At 40.5% G+C, this 22069-nt stretch overlaps 1 protein-coding gene across 3 annotated transcripts in view; it reads left to right on the plus strand.

Annotated features, from left to right (window-relative positions):
• UST (uronyl 2-sulfotransferase) overlaps window positions 1-22069 on the plus strand; it is a 163065-nt gene that overhangs the window by 99119 nt on the left and 41877 nt on the right. For all 3 annotated transcript variants that reach the window (XM_063329272.1, XM_063329273.1, XM_063329270.1), the window contains exon 5: window positions 1963-2116. In XM_063329272.1, the coding sequence (XP_063185342.1) occupies window positions 1963-2116 (154 nt within the window). The remainder of the gene's footprint in view (window positions 1-1962; window positions 2117-22069) is intronic.

Below are 22069 nucleotides of genomic sequence, written 5' to 3' on the forward strand. Positions count from 1 at the left end.
TGCATTCACCAAAAGCTTTCTGTTTGAATAAATATTGTCAAAGCTTAATGCTCTCCTTGTCCTATGGTATTTGCAGGAATGCCTTTTTTTAATGTAGGTTTTATTTCTGTGTAAGGACAAGCTCAGAGAAGAATTCAGGATACTGAATTTGGGATACTTCCCTTGCATACCCATGTCCAAACTGGGCTGTGCACTAATCAGGAAGCAAGGAGCATCTGCCTTTTAATTGGACTGTTTTAAAATTTTATGCTGTCTGTGCAATTTCAAATTATGGCAGCGATCCTACAACACTGAGGTCAATGAGATTACTGATATGCATAGTTATTCATGAGACAAGCCTTTGCAGACTGTATTTAGTGGTCTGGGGAATCATGCAGAATAAAAATCAGGTTGAAATTGTATGGGATTTTTCTCTTGTCCTTTACTAGAATTCATATTTTTAAACAATTTGGCTGGCTATTTAATATTTATGAGGAGCCCTGATCTTTTATTATACATAGTCAATTATTCATCTGACTTAAAATATGAAGAGAAGCTGACATGATTTTTTTTTTTAATCTAAAGGGTGTCTTCAGTTTTCTCTCTTCTAATCTAATATTTTACATTTTAAAAGAAAATACATAAATTGTGACTCATAAAATCATCAGAACGGCATTTAAATACTTAAATATGGCTATATCATCAAGCTCCCAAAAATAAAACATAAGCTAGTGCTGCAGTAAGAGTTGTTCTCCTAAATTGTGGAAACAGAAGGGAGAAAGACAATTTGTGTCCTTAGATCACGGAAATTCCCAGTTGAATTTATCCTATGAACTTCTCAATCCAAAAAGGTTTTATTTTATTCTTTATCTCACAGCATTTGTAGACGGTAAGTCTGTTCTGTAGCATAAATGTCCATTCTTCAGTTTTGTCCACAGAAGAGTGTAAACTACTTTAGTTTTTACACTCTTCCAGTTAGGCCTGTTCTCCTGATGCAGTGTATTGATGTAAAATGGCCAGTCAATACTGTGAAAATAATCACAGACCCCTCAAGCTCCCTTTTCCCCTTTACTCTTTTCGTATCCCAGCTATTCAACTGAGGATGTTTGTTGTTAACACCAGGCGGAGGCATACAAGAGGGTAAATTGGAGCTGAGGAGGCTATTCTGGTTTATCTGCTTGTCTTTAAGTTGCAGGTACCTGTGATGCATTTTGGTTTTGTGCAGGGCCTGGTCACAGCTGGTTTTACCCTTTCCTTTTCCTTGGGCTTGTGTGTACTTGAAATTGATACTTAATTTCCTTTTTGAAGCTGCTTTTTTTGAAAAGATCTTCATGAAGTGCAGTACAAGGATAAGGCATTGCATAACCACGAAATAACCTCAGATGCAGCCGGAGCCAGCGGTGCAGGCTGAGGGTGAGGGAGGAAGATCTGCACAAGTTCCGGCAAATATAAAGATGGAAATACCATTCATATCTGTTCATCCAAAGGAAAGAGTTTGAAAAATGCTTGAATGTTGCAAAATCCTGTGCAGGTTACTACGCTTACTGTACAGGTGAAGGTGGTGCAAGGTGCAGTTAGTGTTAGGCGGTGCCTGCTCTCACATAACTTCCCTAGGTGGGAAATGTGTGTTGAGAAGAAGAAAATGCTCATCCTCGGATTCAGCTGCAGAAGGTTCTTCATCTGAAAACAGCAAGGACAAATCTCAAGAAGCAAAACTACTGACACAGTGGAAAAAAATGGTCTTAAACTAAAATGTTTGTAGTACGCGTGTAGCTTTTAACGAGATATCATATTTACCATTCAGCCTACAGAGATCTTACGTGCTTTTACAAAGTTTTGGGAACTACTTGTGAGCTTCTTAGTTTCACTCTTAACCTTGTAAAAGCTCTGAACTTCTGTAGAGGGTAATTTGAAAACATTCAAATGAAAGATGTGCCTGTGTGGAACCTTCTGATGAGATTCACCCATTTTTCTTCCCACCAGGTTTGGAGGAGACCAGCCAGTGTACATCAATATTATTAGAGATCCTGTCAATCGATTTTTATCCAATTATTTTTTTCGACGTTTTGGAGACTGGAGAGGAGAGCAGAATCACATGATCCGTACCCCCAGCATGAGGCAGGAGGAAAGATATCTGGTATGTGTAAATAAAAGGCTCTGGTTACCTACTTCCCAGCATCAGTAGGTAATGCTGATGTTCGAACTGGATGCTTGAAAAGTGGGAGACTGAGGCATCTTGTGTCTTGTGTTTTTTCCTCTGCCTTTGTCTTGCCTGGTCCTTACTTCGGTCAGCTTTAGTATGTAGAGTGTTGCTGATAAATTCAGTGATCCAGTTTGATCTTGTATAAGATGACAGAAAGTCCCCGATCGCCACCGTTGAATTATGGTCCTTTCCCTGAGTTAGATTTGCAGTGTATAGTGGTTAGGCATAATAATTTTGCCTGTATTTATCACTGTGAATATTCAGACAGATTTTTAGGTTGGAACTATGTCTATAACTGCGCAGCCCCAGAGGAAAATTGGGAAATGGAGCAATTCAGTGAGTGCAAGCCCCTAATGTTCTTGCTGGTAAGTTGTGCAGAGTGTTCTTTATACCAGGTCTCTGATCTCAGTTCTTGGTTTGGTGTTGTTGCCTTCTTTTGGATTAAGAAGGTGGCAATAATGCTGGATAAGCTGTTTGTAATAATTTCTAATTTTGCACAACTGCTGAACTGTCATAACGCCTGTCAGCCTTGCTCACAGACCAAGGTCCCATGGCAGTAGTTGTTCTATGAGAATGAGAAATACAGGAGCTAGGAAGGTGGTCAGTTTGCTTCTTAGTGATCTCTGCATGCACACTGGCACCTCCGTAAGAAGACAAAAAGGTCAAATTAATTCTTACTCTCTCTATAAAGGAGATACGGTTTGATTGGACTCCGCCTTCAGCCACACTTGAACCTGAAGAAGGTTCAGTGACACGGTGGTGACAGGACAGCTTGATAGTGTTCTATGAGAAGTAGCAGGCCAGACCTAACTTCAAAACAAGAGAGGGCTGTGGCTTCTGGAGAGCAGAGAGGATGTTTTGTGGGTGTTTTGGGGGGGCAGTGGAGTACAGGATGTGGATGAGCCATGAAGAGCATGGCTCTGAATGACTGCCACACAACACGTTTCAGTCCTAGCTGATGTCAGGTGGATTCAAGAAGGGCCAGAGTTTTTTCTGGATGACAGGGCTGTGCTGATTTCTTTTGTACTTGACTACTGTTGTTTGTCATGTAAAGCCCTGTGAACAGATAAGCCTGTAAATTATGAATGAACGAAGGGGGGGAGTATCAATGTAACCATGTATAGCCTTAAACTTCAGTGACATCTGCTGTACAGATGTAAACTCATTTCAGTAACGTTGCAAAGAGTTTCCTGTTTGCTGTATGCCTAGAGATACCAAAGAGGTCCCTGCATCATCTGAGCAGGTTTTGGCCTCCTGGTGTGCAGAGCTGGAAGGCAGTCCCAACAGCTTTGCATGCTGCGCGCATGGAGTTTTCCTGGGTCCCCGCCGGCGAATGGGAAGGGGCGTTTGCAGAAATGAATGCGGGGTGGGTTTTTTAATACATTATTATTTTCTTAGCGCTGTCGTGTTTTCTTTTCTGAAAATGTTAAAAATGAGCGGTACAGTCTGTACTTCACTCTGAGTGCCTAGGCTTCTCATTTGAAGTGGAACATGCAAGGATTGGCACCTCTCATGACTGACTGACTGACTCTGTAAAAGCTGGTATTAATTGAGTACTGCCTGTGCAGTTTAAGATGTGATATGTACAGCCAGTGAAAGTTTACTTCAAGCAGAACTGAAATGAATAGATCTAATTCCTGTTGTGTTGGTTTAAAAGCTAATAGAAAGAAATCACCTTGCATTTTCATTTGTGTTGGGATGTTCTTTGAGAAATTAATTATTTATGAGCACACGCACGTGAGTACACATATACAGATCAGTACAAAAGCTGTAATGAAAAGGAAATAAAAAATGGCCATCTGAGGTCAGTAGTCATTTTTTTCAAAAGGCAGTTTGTCGGTCTGAGGCACCATCAGCATCCTTCATAACAACTATTTATGCTTTTTTGTTTTGATCTTCTCTGTTGGTAATTCAGTGTTAGAAGCCTGGAAACATTTTTGGAATCTGTCCTCCATCCCTCCTTGGCAGACTTTGGCTGTCACTTGCGCCGCTCTAAGAGGACAGTTGCTCCTGTCACAGTAACATATAGGCCACTCGCCAGTGAAATTCATTTTAACAAAAACCACTCATTCCGAATGTTAAGCATTTTTAAGACTTGGGCTATCCAACCACATAATATATTGCATGACTGCATTTTAATCTTTTCCTCAGTGGTGCAAGGAAATCTGCTGGCATATGTTTTAAAACTCAGGTTGATGGATTTTGTGGAATGGTAGCTTCAGAAGTCTGCTAAATCAATTGCCTGATCTAGCTGTGAAGAAAGCGAGCAGCCGGTTTTACCTCTGAGCATGAGCCGGTGTGGCCCTTTAGCTGATGGCTGGCCGGATTGCTGGCCTCAGACCTTTTGCAATTCTTCCCTCATATTTTTTTCTTTTATTTTAATTGAAAACTCATCATAAAGCATTGCTTTTTTACAGGGGACTATTTGAAGGATAAGCTTAGATGTAGCATACAAAATAGTTTCTCTATTGATGACAGTATTAAACCCAAGTCATTTGGGATGAGGTGTGCCTGACTGCGAGCAGATACGTGAAAGTGGAGGGGAGGATACGAGAAGCTTTTATTTTTCTTCTTCCATCATGCCTCAGATCGTAAGCTAGGAAAATACAAAACTACTGAATGCTCCACAAGGTTGAGCTCATTGCTGAAGAGTGTGAGAAAGCTTTGGGTTGACAGTAGTTATAGATTTACGAAATGGACTAGAAAAGCTGTAAATGTAACTCCTCTCTCTTACCAGGAGAGACAGGTTTGCCTGAGGAAAGGTGTCTTTTGAAACTGGGGTATTAGGGGCTAATTGTGCTTTTCTCAACCATGGTGTTCCTGGCTTCCTATCTCTTGGAAAGTGTTGCGGGCTACTGGGAACCTTTCCAGGCCATCCTGGCGTCTTGATCAATAGCTGCCAGCACTGGCCTCCTCCCTTGAAAAGCTGAAGGCAGTGTGCGTTTTCTCTTAGAAACTGCTGTGTAAAAGAGTGGGAGCTCCGCACCTCTATAAAGCGGGCTCTGAAGGGAGAAAGAGCATTTTAAAATCATGTGTTGTATCTGATGAAGTCCTGCTTGGCCATCGGGTTGTAATATCCTTAATGGAGGCATTCCCCCCCCCCCCAGTTCTGATCCTTAAGAAAAAAAGGGGGGTGAAGTCTCTGGGTGCTGGTTTTTTTAACTTTGAAAATCTGAACTGCTGACATCGCAAAGATGAGAAACGGAGACAGAAATTTTCACCGTTCGCTGATCATTTGAAATTTTCTCTGAAGGGAGCTTCAGGCTTTGACTCTTGTTCCAGAGAAAACAACCATTCATTCAGGAGTCAGGTAAATTCTTTTAAATGTTTTGGTAAATGTCCGTGTTTGCCAAAATTTAGTTGAAAGCCAGGATGGAAAACAAGCCCTTTATTCAGGAGTCAGATATGGCAGAGCTGCTGCAATGTGAGGCTTTCCACCCACATCAGCTACCTCCTGGCCCTGGCCCACCGCTTTCTCTGCTGGCGTGAGTTACTGTCAGTGACCTGCAGAGATCAGTGCCAAGCTTCCCCAAAATAAATAGTGGCAACGCGTTAGTGTGGAATATGTCAGAGAGGTAATGGTCTGAAATGGCGGCGAGCACCTTGGGTCGAGTCTCAAGCACACACTCATGTGAGAGTCACCCTACCCTATGGTCCTGTCAGATGAGATAAAATTCACAAAAGTGAACTTAAATCCAACATAGCGAATGTGTTTCAGGGTGAGCTAGAGTTCTTAGAGTCAGTACGCTTCAATAAAGCAAGTAACCCCTTATCGGTGCAGCTGTGAGTGCTGCCGGTACCAAGCAAAAGAAGAATATGCACCAGATGGTTTAGTTTAAGGCCTGAGAGTGCAGAAGGTAGGAAGCGTACCTGATAAAGAGAGAGGACGACCATAAATATTTCAAAGCTTTGTATTAAAATTGTCATTTCTAGAAGGTTTGTTAGTAATTACCTGGTATTTATTACAACTGCAACGTGAGACATCAAATATGAAAGGTACGTATGGGTCTTCCATCTTTCCTTAATACTTGCTAAAACAAGTATTGCTTGTTTTAGCAACAAAACTTGCTAAACAAATACTTGCTAAGACAGCTACGGCCAAAATGAGTGTGTGAAGCAGTCCAGGCTGTGTATTGTTGACTAAATTGCAGGAAATCTGGTTATATGCAATTCTGATCCCTGTTAGGCTCACAAATAGCATGGCTCCTAACTCACTCAAGTACAAGACCTAAACACCTTTGAGCTAATTTTTCAGAAGAGAGAGGTTTTGTGTAAAAAAGATTGTTTCAGTAAATTAAGAACTTGTCACCTTCCTATAGGGCGTTTCAGATTTTCATTATAATTAGGGGTTAAGTTTGCACCGCATCTCTGTCAGGCTCAGCATAGTCTTTCAACTTCATCTCTGAAAATAAATACGCTTTTCTCAGCAAAAAGTAAAAATATTCTAACAATATTCAGCCTCAGTTATGCTAAAGATTACTCATGCAAGTAATCCCATAAAGGAGCATCTGTCTCTTTGTGTTTTAAATTAAATGTTTAAGTATTTGTAAGAAGTATGTTAGGATTACTGCAAAGGAGGGAAGTAAAATTCAGAGGAAGTCAGGAAACTTTAAAGTCAGATTTCTTAAAATAGGGACCTCTCCTGTGACAAAGATTGGCTTTTCTTGCCAAATATTTAAATCAATGTTGTTTAGGTTATTTCATAAAGTTCTGACAAAATTATAGAAAAAGCTGAACAGTTAAACTCCATAGAATAATTTTTTGTATTCATGAATTTTGAGAATTTCCTGTTATGACTATGTAGTTTTTCATTAACGTAAGAATATTCGCCAAATACATTTAGCCAGTTTTATTATTTATATCCCCAAATCTCTATCTACAATGAAAAATATTCTTTTACCAGTTGCCTTGGTTTTCTGACAGCAGCTAGCTGTTTTAGTTACTGTCTTTATCTGGATAATAGAAGTATTTAACCATGGCTAGTTGTATTGTGGGTTGTCAGCAGTAGTAACACATTGAACTTTCTCCTTCGTGACTTTAGATATGTTTCTTGAAGCTTTTCAGTCTGCCAGGGACATGGCCACAAAGGAGAGACCACGGTGTGGAGCCCATGCCTCCACCTTCTGACTGTCACTCTCATGAGTGTGTTTCTGTATAAAAAAGGCAGTGGGAGAGTTGCCTGTCTGCAGGTTTGGTGGAGGGGGGTTAATTTCTATATGGGATTTTTCCGCTGAGGACCTCACAAGGGGCTACACCTCTCCGCTGATGGAACCTTGGAACTTTTGGGGAGGGTCTGGTGAACTTGGTTAACATTGTTTAGGTTGGAAATCTGAGGCATGCAGGGGTTAAAATGATTTGCCCAAGTCTGTCCGGTGCATATCAGGCGTTAGGGAGTTTAATATATAAATAAAAAAGTACACTTTTCAGTTACTGGGTTCTGAGCTGTAGTTAAGTGACTAAACGTTTTAAGCACCTTCAGTGTTTTCCCTAACCTACCCCCATACGTACAGTAGTCATTTTTGCTCCCTGTGTCACATATCGGTGCTGAGATGGTTTGAATCGGTCATTGGAGGTCCTGAGCTGCAGCGCAGCTTTGCAGCTGTAGGTCTGGTTCCAGGATCACACAGTAGCATCAATCTCTGCGGCTGGGACTGGGCTGCCGGGAGGGCTCTGCTGAAGCGCGGCCACCTGTCAGCTGACCCAATTAGAACAGTTTGCTGCTTCTTCCCTCTAATGAGTGCTTTTAATAGTCTCCAGCTGTTCCCTTTTACTGCATTAACTCTTCACAGCGAAATTTCTGGACCGTTTTTGTAACTCTTCGTCTGTTGTGTATGCTCTAAAGCACCATCTTTCCCTTAGATTCTCCCATTTTGTATTAATAATTCATTGAACCACGAAGTTAATGATAATTCAGGCGTCAGATGGATGATGGACTGGTGAAACAATTTATAAAATGGAATATTAAAGGAAATATTTTCACGGCTGACATCTACTTTTCAGTGACTTTAATTTACAAACCAATATTTTTTAATGTTCCCCTGTGGAGTTTGCATTCCAAACATTGCAGCATTATGCAATTATACGAGAGCAGGAAAATGTGCCGCCTTAATCTGTTTTCATTTACTACTCTGAGTCAATTGCATGTAGTAAATAAGCAGTATACTATTGATTAGGATTGCAGCACTAAAATATTTTATGTAATTCATAGTACATACTTACATTAACAGCAAAAGTAAAAAGATTTGAATTTTATTAGTACCGTGCTTTTATTTTAATGATACCATTCTGTATTGCGTTCCTTTTTGTGGAGGCAGGATATAGGATAACGGCAATATTTTGCTTCAGAATGTAAAAACGTGAGGTATTTTTTCATGCATTGTTGTACTAGTCTGAAAATTTCTGGCTGTTGCTCATGTTAAGAAACTACACAAGAAACCAGAAGCCAAGTAGCAGAAGAGTCCCAAGTGCTAAGTACCCACAATCTTGTTTAAACTTAACATTAGTACAGGGTCTAAGCATCACCAATAAGCAGTATATGGTATTTAAGACACTTGTATATATAGTAATTTATGTTCTTTTATTTATTCTCTTTACCTAGCTGTATTAAGTTGAGAATGACAAATCTTTATTTTTATGGCGATTTTGACAAGTTTGTTATTTGTGCCTTTCTGAACATGACTACCGGATAGCTCTTGATGTTCTCTTTTGTGTTCTTTTCTGGGTTTTGTGTCTTGTGGTAGCCTGGGGAACTAGTTTTCTACATCTTCTCTATAGGAAGCTATTGTTTGTAGAGTGGAAAATCCCAAACACAGAACAATGAGTCTAATGTATTGATGCTGGCCTTCTACAGCCATATAAACTGTATAAGAGAAGAGGGTATGTCCCTGTTGTATTTTCAGGAGATGTATTTTTGGTGGTTGAAACAGAAAGAGCATTCTTGTGTAGCCCGGGCATAAAAGCCAGACTTGCCTTCAGCGAAGGCAGAAAGGCAGTTTGCTGGGGATAATCCTTATTTCACATAGAAAACACTGGATTCTCAACGGACTGTTACCAGTCAGAAATGAGATTGTGTGGTGGATGGTTCTACTATAGCATCAGCTCGGTTCTCAGTAGCAGTCAAAAAAAGGCAAATCAAAAGCAACAGAGAATAAAACAGAGAACTTCATTGTGTATAAATCTGTAGTATGGTTGCATTCGACTTCCGTCATTTGACATTTGTGACCACCAGTTCCCAAAACGGGTTTGGAAGAACTAGAAAATACTCAGAAATGGGTAGGAGCAATGATGAAAGGATGGAATAATTTCCAGACGACTAATGATGAAGATTAGGACTCTTCAGATGAGGAAGTAGTAGACAAGTGGAAGGATATGAGAAGACAAATTCGCAGGAGGCATGGAAAAGTTGTGTCAAGGATGATTGCTTGTGGGCTGTTTCAGTGTGATACCTAGAAGATCCCAGCTGGAAAGGGCAGTTGCCAGATCCAGTTGTGGATCTGGCAAAGAGCAGACAGATGTGATGGTTTGCACAACATACGATTAAGCCATGGAAGTCGTTGCTGGACATTGTTGTGGATAACAGAAGATTATATGTGTTTAAAAAGGAAACATTTTAGGAAACATTTCTTTACAGAGGGGGTGCTAAAACACTGGAACAAGCTTCCTAGAGCGATGGTCGATGCCTCAAACGTGTCAGTGTTTAAGAGGCGTTTGGACAATGCCTTTAATAACGTGCTTTAACTTGGTCAGCCCTGAATTGTTCAGGCAGTTGTAGATGATCGTTGTAGGTCCATTCCAACTGAAATAGTCTCTTCTACCCTACTCTGTTCCACCCCACTCTGTTCTATCCTACTCTACTCTATTCTGTTCAGTTTAAAAAGAGTAAATATGTAGCCCTCAAGGGCTATTAATTACCAAGGCAAGATCTCTTCATCAGAAAATCTCTGATAAGTACATAGCCAGAACCTCAGGGGTACCCAGAAAAGGGTCCTGGGCATACTGTAGATGTTCATAGCCTATACTGATTTTCTGAAATTAGTGACTGCTCTGGGTAACTCAAAAGCAAATTTCGTAATTACATGCTTGCAAATGAATTCTACTACTAGGTGATTTATGTAAGATAGTTACCATTATAGTCATCTCCAGTTAAATATGTTGTATCTTGACTTCAAGGTGATTGAGTGTTCTTGGGTTTATGCCACAGTGGTTAAGGTTTTGTTGTCTTACAGCTCTGCCGATCAAATGAATTTTTGTCATTTCCAAACTGGCACTGAAGCTCTTAATTGTTAACGCTCTCATGACTATTTTTAAATTTATCTTAAAAAGCTAAGATACGAATACATTTAAAGTATGAAATGCATCCATAACCATTATACATTGTCATTAGTAAGGGTACCAAACCAGAAGATGTGAAAATCATGAAGATAGTGGGTATAAACGTGTTTTTTTCAGTGCATGCATTCCAGAAAGTAGAAGTCTCTTAGTTTTGATGTGCAGTAATTTTATGATGGAGTAGTTTCAGGTGTTTTGATAATTTTTGTAAGTCTCGATTTGAGTATTCATGTTTTCAGTTCTCATGTATTTTGTTAATGTGAAAGCACCAGGAAGATTCATCTAAGGAGGCAACACTTAAACGGTTCCCAGTAAGTGATGACTTGGCAATAATTAGCTGCAAGTAACCATTGCAGGTGAATGGAAAACAAGAGAATCTCTGTGTGTTATGAATGTTATGTTCAGTGCATAGTCTCACATTTTGTGCATTGTGAAGGTGAAGAGTAGTCTTTAGTAGTCATCAATTAAAACTAATTATTGATTGATATTTTGTTTGAACTTGGAACAGAATGATTTTTAGAACTGCAATGTTTTATCATCCAGAAGAAAAGAGTGCGTCCAATTTCCATTTCTGTTAGTATAGATTTTAAAATTAATCCTTTTAAAGGATTATACATGGCCTAAGTAACAGAGATGGGGCACTGACCACCAAATAGTCTGTTCTTTAAAAGACGATGTAATCATATATATGTGTGTGTGTGTGTGTTTAGAAGTCTGACTTTTTAAAATGTTTGGTACTATATTCGTGTTTAATTAAAAAATGTTTTGAAGTCTTGTCTAATGAAATCATGGTAACCTTCCCTAGAAAACCTACTAAATACTCTCCTAAGTACGCTCCTTGCTCGGAGTAGACCTGTTGCCTTTTTCTGGTTGCTTTACACTCTCACCACCTTAAATGAAAACTGTTTTATTGGCAGCGTGGTGGGGAAGGAAACTGCAGAACCTCTTAGTCCTCTTGATAGAGGAAAGGCAGAGAGAGGCAGCCCTCCCCTTACTGCCAATGCATTGAACGTGTTCAGGCTGTGGTGTGATAATGTAATTTCAAGCAGTCAGATATTCACTTCACTCTGTAGGTGTCAAAACCTGCAGGAACTGACAAGCCCTGAGAATAAAACTGAATTTATTAGCCCATTTTATTCCTTGTCTGTCATTCTCCTTCCTCTTTCCTTTTTGTGGTTCATACATAAGTTTTCTGGCTGTCAGCACTGCCAGCGAAGTGAAATAAACTGAAATCCGGATCTCTAAAACTTATTAGCTAAAGCAAAGCTGAAGCTCTGAGGTGGTGGATGGCAGGGAGAATTCCCGGTGGTGGGGTTACGAGCAGTGCCTGGCCGTGGTTCATGGCTGACGTGGTGAGGGATAGCGGTGTTTTTATAAAAGCATCCAAGTCTGTCCTGGGCTTAGGTGTCGTCAACAAAATATTTTCCTATCGTGTAATTTTGTTGTTGGTGGTGTGGACTCTTCTGTTGACTGCAGAATGACTGGGTCACACTTGTGAATTCTGTATTTTTAAGACTCTGAAGTAGTTTATGCTGAAACCACATGGAAGCAGAGATGGCATGTTGCAGGAAAAAAAGGGGAATTCAGTGCCCAGGCATACTCAAGACTTAGTTTATCCTAGTTCTTCTGAAGTCTGTAGGGTTCATTCTAGGCTACAGACTAAAATCCTGTGCCTGCCCGCATGGACCCCGGGGCCTGTTGGAGCACAGGGTGCTCCTTTCTGGTCAGCATCCAGGCTCACATCCCTGGAGCTGGGGCGCACGTGGGGTCCCTGAATGTCTCTTGGGACACAGCCGGGGTGAATGTCCACGCCGGGGGTGAATGTCCACTGGGCAGAGCCTGATGAACCTCCACAGCTTCTTGCCTTGCTGCCTTCCCCAGTGACTGCTCAGTGTCTCAGCTGCCTCCGCACACACCCTCACAGCAAGTACTGGTGCTGAAGGGTCACTGCTGAGTTTTCTTTCAGGTGGTAAAGCATCTGAAAGTTAACGATATTGTGGACTCAATATTGTGTCAAATGCTAAAGCATCTAAAGTTCACAATACTGTCAACACAACGCGTTGCATGCTGGGTAGTGTCTCTTTTTTCTTTCCATTTAAAAATGAAAATGACTGTAATTCTCCACCAACCAAACACACATAAATAAAGGAAAGAGCCTTTCACAGAATGAACAGGTACAAACTGGGGAATAGTTTTCCCAAAAAAATAGGTGTTGGCTGTTTAGTCTTGCTATGTTTGCTTCAGTATGCTCCTGTGAAGTAGAAATATGCATTTGTGTCTCTACAAAACAGCAACCAAATGCCATAGGTTTTTGTTGGCAACTGGATTGGGATGTTCTCTCCGGTTGCTTGGCCCTGCCTGGCAAGCGGCTGGTGTGCTTTCCCACAGGATTGCACTTCAGGTGTAAGATATTCCAGAAATTAGATTTTCCATCTTGGCATAAAAGATATTGCTACAGATGCTTTTTGTTTTGGTTTGGTTTTTTTTAGAGAGATTTTTTTTTTCCAAGAGTATAAGTTGTGTTATGAGATTATCAGCACACTAGTAGCTTCAGTTAAATGAACTTTTTAGTATGGAGGCTACAGACTCATATTAGGTGTCCTCCCTTCTCATTGTTTTTCCCCAAAGGGATATGAAAGGATGAGGGGCTTCAGACAGTGAGGAGACAGATTGACGACTTTGCTGGACCGATAAGCAATTGCAATCAGAAGAGCAGTTGGCAAGTTTTGCTGCTTACTGCAGTAATTTTGGGAAGACTAATCGTTTCTGTGCCCTGATACGAGGACTGATTCAAACCACATGCTCTAAGGCACCTTGGCACCATAATGAAATGGAAACTCAATGGAAATAAACCCAGGCACCTGAAGGATACTGATGGTTACAGGGAGTCCTTCAGAAAGCTATGCGCACCCTGATTCCTTCAGCCTTTTTGTTGTGAATTTTACCTGAATTTAAAAGAAAAAATAAAAGCAGTTGTTCATAACGTGGTGAGATGATGATGTCAGAAGAAAACGTGAGGGAACAGACCGTGACAAATTGCAAACCTGTATTTGTTGACGTTGAGTTGGGGTTTGGGGCATTGGTCATTGTTTTCTTATAGTCAGTCAAGTAAGGCAGGGTATGGGACTGCCAGGAAATCGTTCATTTATTTTTTTTCTTTCTTATAATTCCACCTTATTTAAAGAAAGAAATCAGAGAAAACAAGAATGAGGTGTCAGCTGTTTCAAATGAGCTTTTTTTTGTTTTCCTAAGATGACTATTTAACGTCAGATAACCTTATTCAGAAATTCACGTGTCCCTCACCAGTTGGCTGATGATGTTGCATGGTCGTGAGCTATCCCAGGGATGGTGGGGGCCTGTCTGGAATGAAAAGGTGATTCCATCTTTCAGAATAAGCAGCGGACCTTCCATGTTAGTTGAGAAAATATGTTGCCCATGAACAAGGCAGGGAAATGCGCCTTTGAAATAAAAGCAGTGTTTGCTTTTTCTGTTCTTTATTTTAAGTGTTCTTTTCTTTTTTTTTTTTCTTGTTGACTAGTATTTTCAAAGCTCCTCTATCCCTTGTAACTATAGTTGCTTTACGTAAAATCAAAATCAAGACACCAAAGAATCCCCAGCAGAGAGGTGTTTAGCTGATTATTTGTTGTTCCGGGCTCTGGAAAATGGAGTGCCATTGTTTCAGCAAAGCTGCCTACTGCACAGGGAATTACTGAAATGCAGTCTAGTCAGGTTGCCTTGAACACAGCTTTTTCCTACGAACTCTGATCCAAGCAAAGCCAGCCACTATTCATAACTGAGCTTGTCAAAAGTAATTTCCTTTTTCTTGGGGAAAAATCCACTAACTGGTGGCAAATAGGAAACTTTCCGTGGTGAATATGGGTTGCTAAATGAGATAAATTTTTTTTAGAAATTAATTTTCTGTTCTCTTTAAAAAGGAAAAACAAAAATAAACTACCCATCAATGGTTGAAGGAAAAAAAAAATTTTTTTCAGAATGTAATCCAAAGAGATGTTGTCTTTGACAAATGGGAAGAAAAAAAAAGCAAATTTTACACTTTTCCCCTCCTTCCAACAGACATCTTAACCTCTGTGATTTTAGAGTTGATCTTGTTACTTGCTTTACATTTTGCAGCCGTAGCACCTGAAAGGAGGGATTGAGAGTTTCTGGGTTTCCATGTGGGGCGGAGGGAAGCATGGTTTTGTTTTTCATAGTTGTAGTAAAGAGCTTCAGCAGATGACTCAAGGTTCAAAAATAAAAAGGGGGCAAATAGGAACATTTATTATGCCTCCAAATCTTGTAATTTTAGGAGCTTTAAAATACTTGGTGTTATCAATACAGTCAATAGTCTTGTCAAACTGAGAAGTGGAATCAATATGTTTGTTCTGGTTTGTGGCTGCAGTTCGAAATGGCAGTGCTACGAATGATGCAACGTATTAGTACTTTTCCAGTAAAGCATTAAAGCTGTTCAGCAGGGGGAAGATTATTAATAGGGAAATGAGATAGGGGCAGCAGAGCAGACACCACCCCCAGTTGCAGCAGCAGGGAAGCCAGATGCAGCAGCAGCGTGGTATTCGTCCCTCCTCTGCAGCTCCTTTTGCACCTCAGCCCTGAGAGATGAAGGGAGAGTTTCAAAGTCAGTCAACGCTGGGCAGAAGACTGATAAGAAAGCAGAATTAGCACACAACTCACACTTCTAGTGCTTTTCTCGCCATTCGGGAGGCTTGCGGGGGAGTGCCACCACAGGTGTGGTAGGTCCAGGGGACATTAAAGACATTTAGACCTTGCTGCTATGAGGAACCTGGTTATTTTTTCTTAGAAGTCAGTACTGTGCTGTTAAGATGTATCATCTAGCTTAAGAAAATGGGCAAAAAAAATTTGTAATCTGTACTGTATGATGATCATCATATATTTTCTCTTTTTTAATGGAGAGGTCAGCAACAGGATTGTGGTTTGTTTTTTTTCTTTTTTGCTAGGCAGTGTACTTGATGTGACTGGATTATTTCAGGTGCACATCATGAGCTGTTGGATGCAGTCCCTCTCCCTTTAGCATCAGTGAAAGGGAATTGTATCGCTGGAATTCACAACAGCAGATAGTCTAAGCTGTAACTGAGTAGTGTGTTGAAATAAAACTTTTAAGATGCATCAGCTAGCCAGGGAAAATTTTGCTACATCTGCAGATGAGAGAAACTTAATTAAAAGAAATACTGCTTTCCTGAAGCCTTCAATAGTTTTCTTAAATATATTGTGGCATGTCTTTCCTTCTCCATGTATACACTCTTTTATTTTGGAGATTTATACTGAAGAAAGCAAGCATTTTCCTCCCTAATTCTTGTCACGTGAAGTTCTGTAAAAAATATATGGTAATGGAATGATCTCTCTTGCTTGTTCTGCCTCTGTGTTGATGGGATGTACGAAATCAATAATATTCAATGCTCATTATCAGTGAAATTAATTTCCTTTTGGCTTGTGGATTGCTTCTCTTTGATAAAATCTTCAACATTTGGAAGTCTGATGTTTATTTTAATAAGCCTCTTTTAAACTTTCATACTTTTAAAACTATTTTTGTGGGCCTCTACTAAAAACAGTGTAATGCTAGCTTCAAGATGTTGTGACATTCATAGAACTTAAATGTGTTTCTGTTAATATATGCGTTTCTGAGCTTTGGGCTAAAATCTGCTAAGCGTAATTTCTGTGCATGCAGTCATGCTTTAAAGGAATGAGAACATTTGAGCTGGGAAAGAAGGCATGGGAAAAAATGTGAAACTCTAGAAATGTCTCGTTATTAAAATAGATTTTCCTGTATCGTAGCAAGGAAGCAATATTTTGAAACATGTAAATTGCGTGGTATCTGTGTAAGTGATACTGTGTCGTATGTAAAGGTGTGGACTTTCTGCATTAAGGCCTTCTTGAGACGTGAGCACCATCCAGCCCAGCCAAGGAAGACGGTACAAGCTGGGGAGAGGCTAAAGTGTTGCTTCACCTCCGATGTCTTCCCAGCCTTTGATGTTCTTCAGCTTACCAATATCCTGAGCCAGACATTGCTTCCATATCTGTGTTTACTAGCCCTTGATAGACCTTTCTTCTTTGAATATATATATTATTATTATTTGTTTCTTGGTTTTTTTTAAACCCAGTTACATCTTTGTCTTCCAGAGTATCCTGTTGCAAGGACTTGTGCATTTACCAGCACTGAATTTATCCCAGCATTTTATTGCCTAATCAGCGTTATGGGCTCCTTCTATAACCCCTTGAGGTTGGCGTTCTTACCTGCTTTCATTAGTATTCCCTGAAAAATGTGCTACTTTGCTGTTAACCGTTCTTTGCTATGCATGAGAGATGTCTCAGCGCAGATGCTGTGCGGCCCTACTCTGTGTCTTGTTTCACTAAGAAAACTAGTCATTTTATTCCTGTCCTTAGCGTCCTGTCCTTTATCAGCCCCTTTTCTATGTTTTTTTTTCCCCTGAGAACTTAGGAACACAGGACTGCCTTTATCATGTCTTTAGTGACTGAATCAAAGACCTGTTACAAGTTGGAGAGGCACAGCTTTCTCTGCTGATGTTGATTCTTCCCCTTGCTGGTTGTGTTCTTCGTTATACTGTCTTCTAATACTAGCTGGTTCTGGCAATCTTCTGTTCATTTTATCTATTTTTTTTTAAAGCATCTTTGACTGTCACTTCAGTTTGAGACTGTTTTTTTTTTCCTGACTTACGCCCTCTCTAGAGGGCCCTTTTCTGTGTGTGAAAGCATCCCAGATCTCCTATGGTATTTTTTGTGACACGATTTTTCATTCTGAGCAATCTGTAATGCATATCGCTGCTCAGTTGTGGACAGGACTTGCTCTCAATCCAGGACACACTGAGTCTTAAAGTTATAATGTGCTTGGCTGGACAGCAAGGCTTTTGACATTAACAGAGTGGTATGTTGGAGAGGTGATGATGTGCAGCGTATACAATGATTTTCTCCGTATCTTCTCCAATTAGTTTTTTAAAAAATATGTTGCACGAATGGTTTCTAGGATCCAGCATTTCAAGTCAAACAGAAGATGTTGGGTTCCAGGAGCCAGAGACATGAAATTATTCATTAATTTTCTCCCTGGCGCTCTCTAGTTCAGATGGGAATTCACGTAAAGTATCAGCAGGGTCTTTTCTGGTTTACTTGGAGCTGAAAAAGCCCAAGTTAAAAGTGTTCTGGTTTAGGACTTCTAAGAAATTGAAGAGAGTCCAGAAGATGGGCTTAAAAAGGAGATACTGTAGGAAAATATAAATCTTCAGATGAATAAAAATGTGCTGTGAAGCAGATATCCTGCTGTTACTCCTTGTGTTCATCAAGATCAAGACAAAAAGGAGTTTCCCTAAATTACATTGCGGTGTTTTCGTATCAGATGCCAGTAAAGGTTTTCTGACAGTAGGAGCAGTAAAGCACTGTTATGAGTTAGAGTGGATGTGAACATATTTATGAACAGATTGGACAAATGACGGCCCTAGTTCAGATAAACTTGGTTCTGCCTTAGCAAAGGATGGAGTGAAATGCTTCTCAACACCTTGGGTCTTCTGTAGCAGCCTTTCTTGCTGGGACGGGCAGCAGCCAGGGCTGCGCCGCATCCCCAGGTACGGTGAGACCTGGCCAGGAGGACCCTCACCCACCAGCTGCATCTCTGTCCGCTTGCAGCCCACTGACTTCAGCCCTGCAGTCAGCTCCAGGCTGAGGCTGTCGTCTGTCAAAAAATAACTTTGTCTGTGCTCCGGAACTACCTTTTGTGAGCGTAAATTGCTGGAGGTATCTGTTGACTTGCTGCTTTTCTCACAGGCATCTGTTGGGTAGGGTCCAGCAGCGCTGCATTAGGGAGAGCTGAGAAATCCTTGAGTTGGGGGGTATTTCCTGCTCAGCCTTTGCAGAATTGAATATATGCCCTCCCTAATTGACTTTATTAAGGGTCGTCATCTGAGCAGGCTAATTTTCCAGGTTCTTTTATGAAGAGGTGTTAGTAAACAGAATTAACAGATGTACTGTCTCCCTGCTGTTAGTTGCCACTGGGATTCATTCTTGATTGCAGTATAATGGTCTATATTTTTGGTCTTCCCTGGATCTGTGCCCTCTGTAACAGGATGGTTATTTAATGCTTATACACTTCTTCCAGCTGGCAGACGCTCTCCCATTTTTTGCCATATTTTTTTTCTATTTTTTTTTCACGTATTTCCCTTACTAAGACAGTTTGAAGTGAAAAATACAAAAGCAATGGAAAAAAAAGATATGAGAAGATGCCTACTTACAACTATGAAGTGATGCCATTCTAATTGGTAAAACTGGTCTTTGACAAATTGTTAATGTGGTTTCTGATAACAGGAAAGAGAGAAATATATCCACCTACATATTTTCTAAATGTTGTACGTCATTATGAGGTAGAAAATTGGCATCTGCAAATGTGTTTAATGTTTGTTACATCGAAATAGTAGCGTTGTGGGCATCGTTCATCAGCTCTGCTATGTTAATGCCAGCAAAAGTTTGTATGTGATAGAATAATTTATGCCTGCACTAAATGAAAATATAGAGGGCTAGCAGAAGACACTGTTTTGTTAGCTGCTGCTTCACTTGCTAAGATGTCAGGAAGAAGAACTGAATACATTGTTGGCAGAAAAGACAGGCAAATTAGGCCAGCCAAGAGTCCATAAAACAAAAAAAAAAAGGTGGGAATTAAACTTGGCAGCCTATTTGCTTATGTGGTCTGGGGGAGAAAATGAAAAACACGTATTTTGCCAGAAAAAAGTGGAAAGTCAATTCAAAGAAAATCCAGAGTCATCCAAAAAAGAACAAAATCAAGGAAATCTGTGCTGATGTAATGACAGCACAAACTGAATCTAAGCAAGCCATAGGTTACCCTAGGCTAGCTTTAAAAAGTCACGTTTCCTCATTAGAGCACAATTAAAAGAAGACTTCACTGAATCAGCTTTCATATCCTAACATTTGAAAATACTTCTGTCTTTTTCTCTAGATTTTCATAGTAGAATTTTCTCTTGAATAATTGTGCTCTTACAGTACAGGTGTTTTTAATTAAAGAAAAATATCTCATACTGTGAAACAAAATGAAGTTTCATTAACTTGCAAGTATAAATGTCTAGCCTGCTGATGCAGTTACTTGGGAAAAGTATCAAGCTTTGAGGAGAGGAATAGAAGATGTATATATTCTTTGCTATATTATCGCTTGCTGATATTTAGGTTTGATCTCAAGTCATCAGTAGTTGCCAAGGGTTCTGTAAGCTTCCCATGCCCTCTCGCAAATGCAGCATTAAAGTGCTACCTGGGAGCCTGTGAAATAGAAATATTTAGTGTAAGTCTGTAAGCTGTCCTTGGAACCATAGGTAAAGAAGGCTTAGCAGAAAGCTCTAGGGAGTTACGGTGTTGCTGGGCTCAGTGGTGCAGTGCGCTGGTGTGCTTTGCACATCCCAAAGAAATGGGGCAGCGAGGAGGTGGCCATACGTGTTGTCTAGATTAAAGCCATTTTTGTCTGTGAGAACAGCAGAATACTACACATAGATAACAGCAGACATATCCACTCAGACCTTTAAGTTTGGATGCTGCTTTGGGTATGGAGGTAAGTTCAGTTTCGATCTATACATGTCAATTAGTAAAAACTCATTCCCTGGATATGAAACTGCAAAAAGAAACAAAACAAAAAAACAGCTGTTCCCAGGCTTTCCAGGGTTTTATCACAAGTACCAGAAATACTTTTAAATTTTATTTTCTCAAGTCAACTAAGCACTTGCAGGCAGCTCCCTCCACCCAAGATGGCTGGTGGACTTCCCCCTGCCTGGAGGGAAGAAGAACTGTCTGGCCTGTCTTCTCCAGCCATCAGGTCTCTGAGCTGGAGACTCAGAAGAGGAAAGTGTAGCAGTCCTGATCATGAGAGAGTGTGCCATGCTAGAGAAAGAACAAAAATGCTTCTTTTCCTTTAATTTTATTTAGGTTAGACGTTGGAGAACTACGGATTATTTTTTTCAAGTTTCTAAAGTGCATTGTTCTTTAAAGAAAGATTTTTCAAAGCAGAGACCTTTATGTTCCCCACTTTTTTAAATTTTTTTTTTTTTTTTTTTAATACATGGTTGACTGGCTTCAAGCCAACATATTGGTGTGACTTACTACCCAAACCAGTAGTGCCAGAGAGGGAGCTCGTTCTCAGAGAGGGAGCAAAATGTCTTTGGAGCCCTTTGGCTTGCAGTAGCCCAGCTAGACGGCTGATACGGAGAAGAGCTGAAGTGGGGGCACTTGAAGACTGCCTCTGTCCGTAGCTGTCTGTTGTTTCACCAGGACAACTGTGTATGTGGTAATGTTTCGTAAGAGTCCTTTCAGAACCACCCCAGTGAATAATCAGGAAAACCTAGCAGGGTCCAATCCTCCCAGTTGTCCTCATTGTTTCCCGGAGACTCCCCGGGGGCGTTCTGCAAGAGGCTGGGTTGGCCTTGGTAGCCCCTGGCTACTGACAGCATGCTGCCACCGCCCCTCTTTCCCCGGGACTTCTGTCTGCCTGTTGGAAAGCCAGTCATCTGCAAGAGAGAGACTTTCTTGTAGCTCGTAGGTAAACACCCCCACGTGTCAAAGCGAGTGGTTGACTAATGACGTGCTGACAGAAGTGTTGGTTATAGGAAGCATCTGAAGAACTGGAAAAGAGGAGAAGGGAAGAGAGTCTGTTTCCAGATAATAATAAGTGAAAAATTATTTGGTGGGGAGAACCCAATACGTTTGTAAGAGCACATCGCTTTGTTTTACAGGACAGCCTCTGTTTTGAACTAACCTTTAAATAAGATGGCTGGAGGACAGCAGCTTGAATCAAATGAGCTGGCTCTATGGGGTGCTTTTTGTCATCCAACACACTGCTGCTAGGAGTCCTTGAGACTTTCTAAAGGATATTCTTCTGATCTCCTGCGCGGGCTGTTGCACTGCCTCCTTCTCTAGCAGCGCACTGGGCCTTACAGAAGTACAGGTGATAAGAGGGCTTTTTTCTTTTCTTCATTCTCCAGTTGCTTTTGCTGCTGCTTTTTATCAAATATATGATTTAGCTAAAGGCAAAAGCAGTTTGTTGAAGAAATGATAATGAGGGTTTTCTGGGAATTAAAGAGATCAAGGATTATTTTTTAAAAAAAAACAAACGTATTTCAACTCCTGACAAATATGTGGAGGAAAGGAACCTGAATACCTGCAAAGGTGTGAAATGTCTGTGAAGCCTTTCAAGTACTGTACAAAAGCATTCAGAAGTGTATGTCTTCAAAACCAGATGTGCCAAGCAAGAGTTGAAAGGAATGTTATCCGTGACTGAAGACTAGTTTTAAAATGCAAACCTTAGCTCAGCTTTCAAATGTACTATTTGTCAAAGATAAAGTGACATACATCTTGAACTTTAAGCAGGAGAGCGGTGGTTAAAGCCAACGAGAAGTCGTCTTCGGGGATTACAGCCCAAGCTGTTTGGTACCCTGGGCCCTTAGCATAGACAAGGAACAAGTACCAAATGCCTTCAGAATCTGAAAGAAACAGGTCATCTTTCTGCTGTGTGGCTCTAGTTATCCAAAT

The sequence above is a fragment of the Chroicocephalus ridibundus genome, chromosome 3, assembly GCF_963924245.1.
Source record: "Chroicocephalus ridibundus chromosome 3, bChrRid1.1, whole genome shotgun sequence".
NCBI lineage: Eukaryota > Metazoa > Chordata > Aves > Charadriiformes > Laridae > Chroicocephalus > Chroicocephalus ridibundus.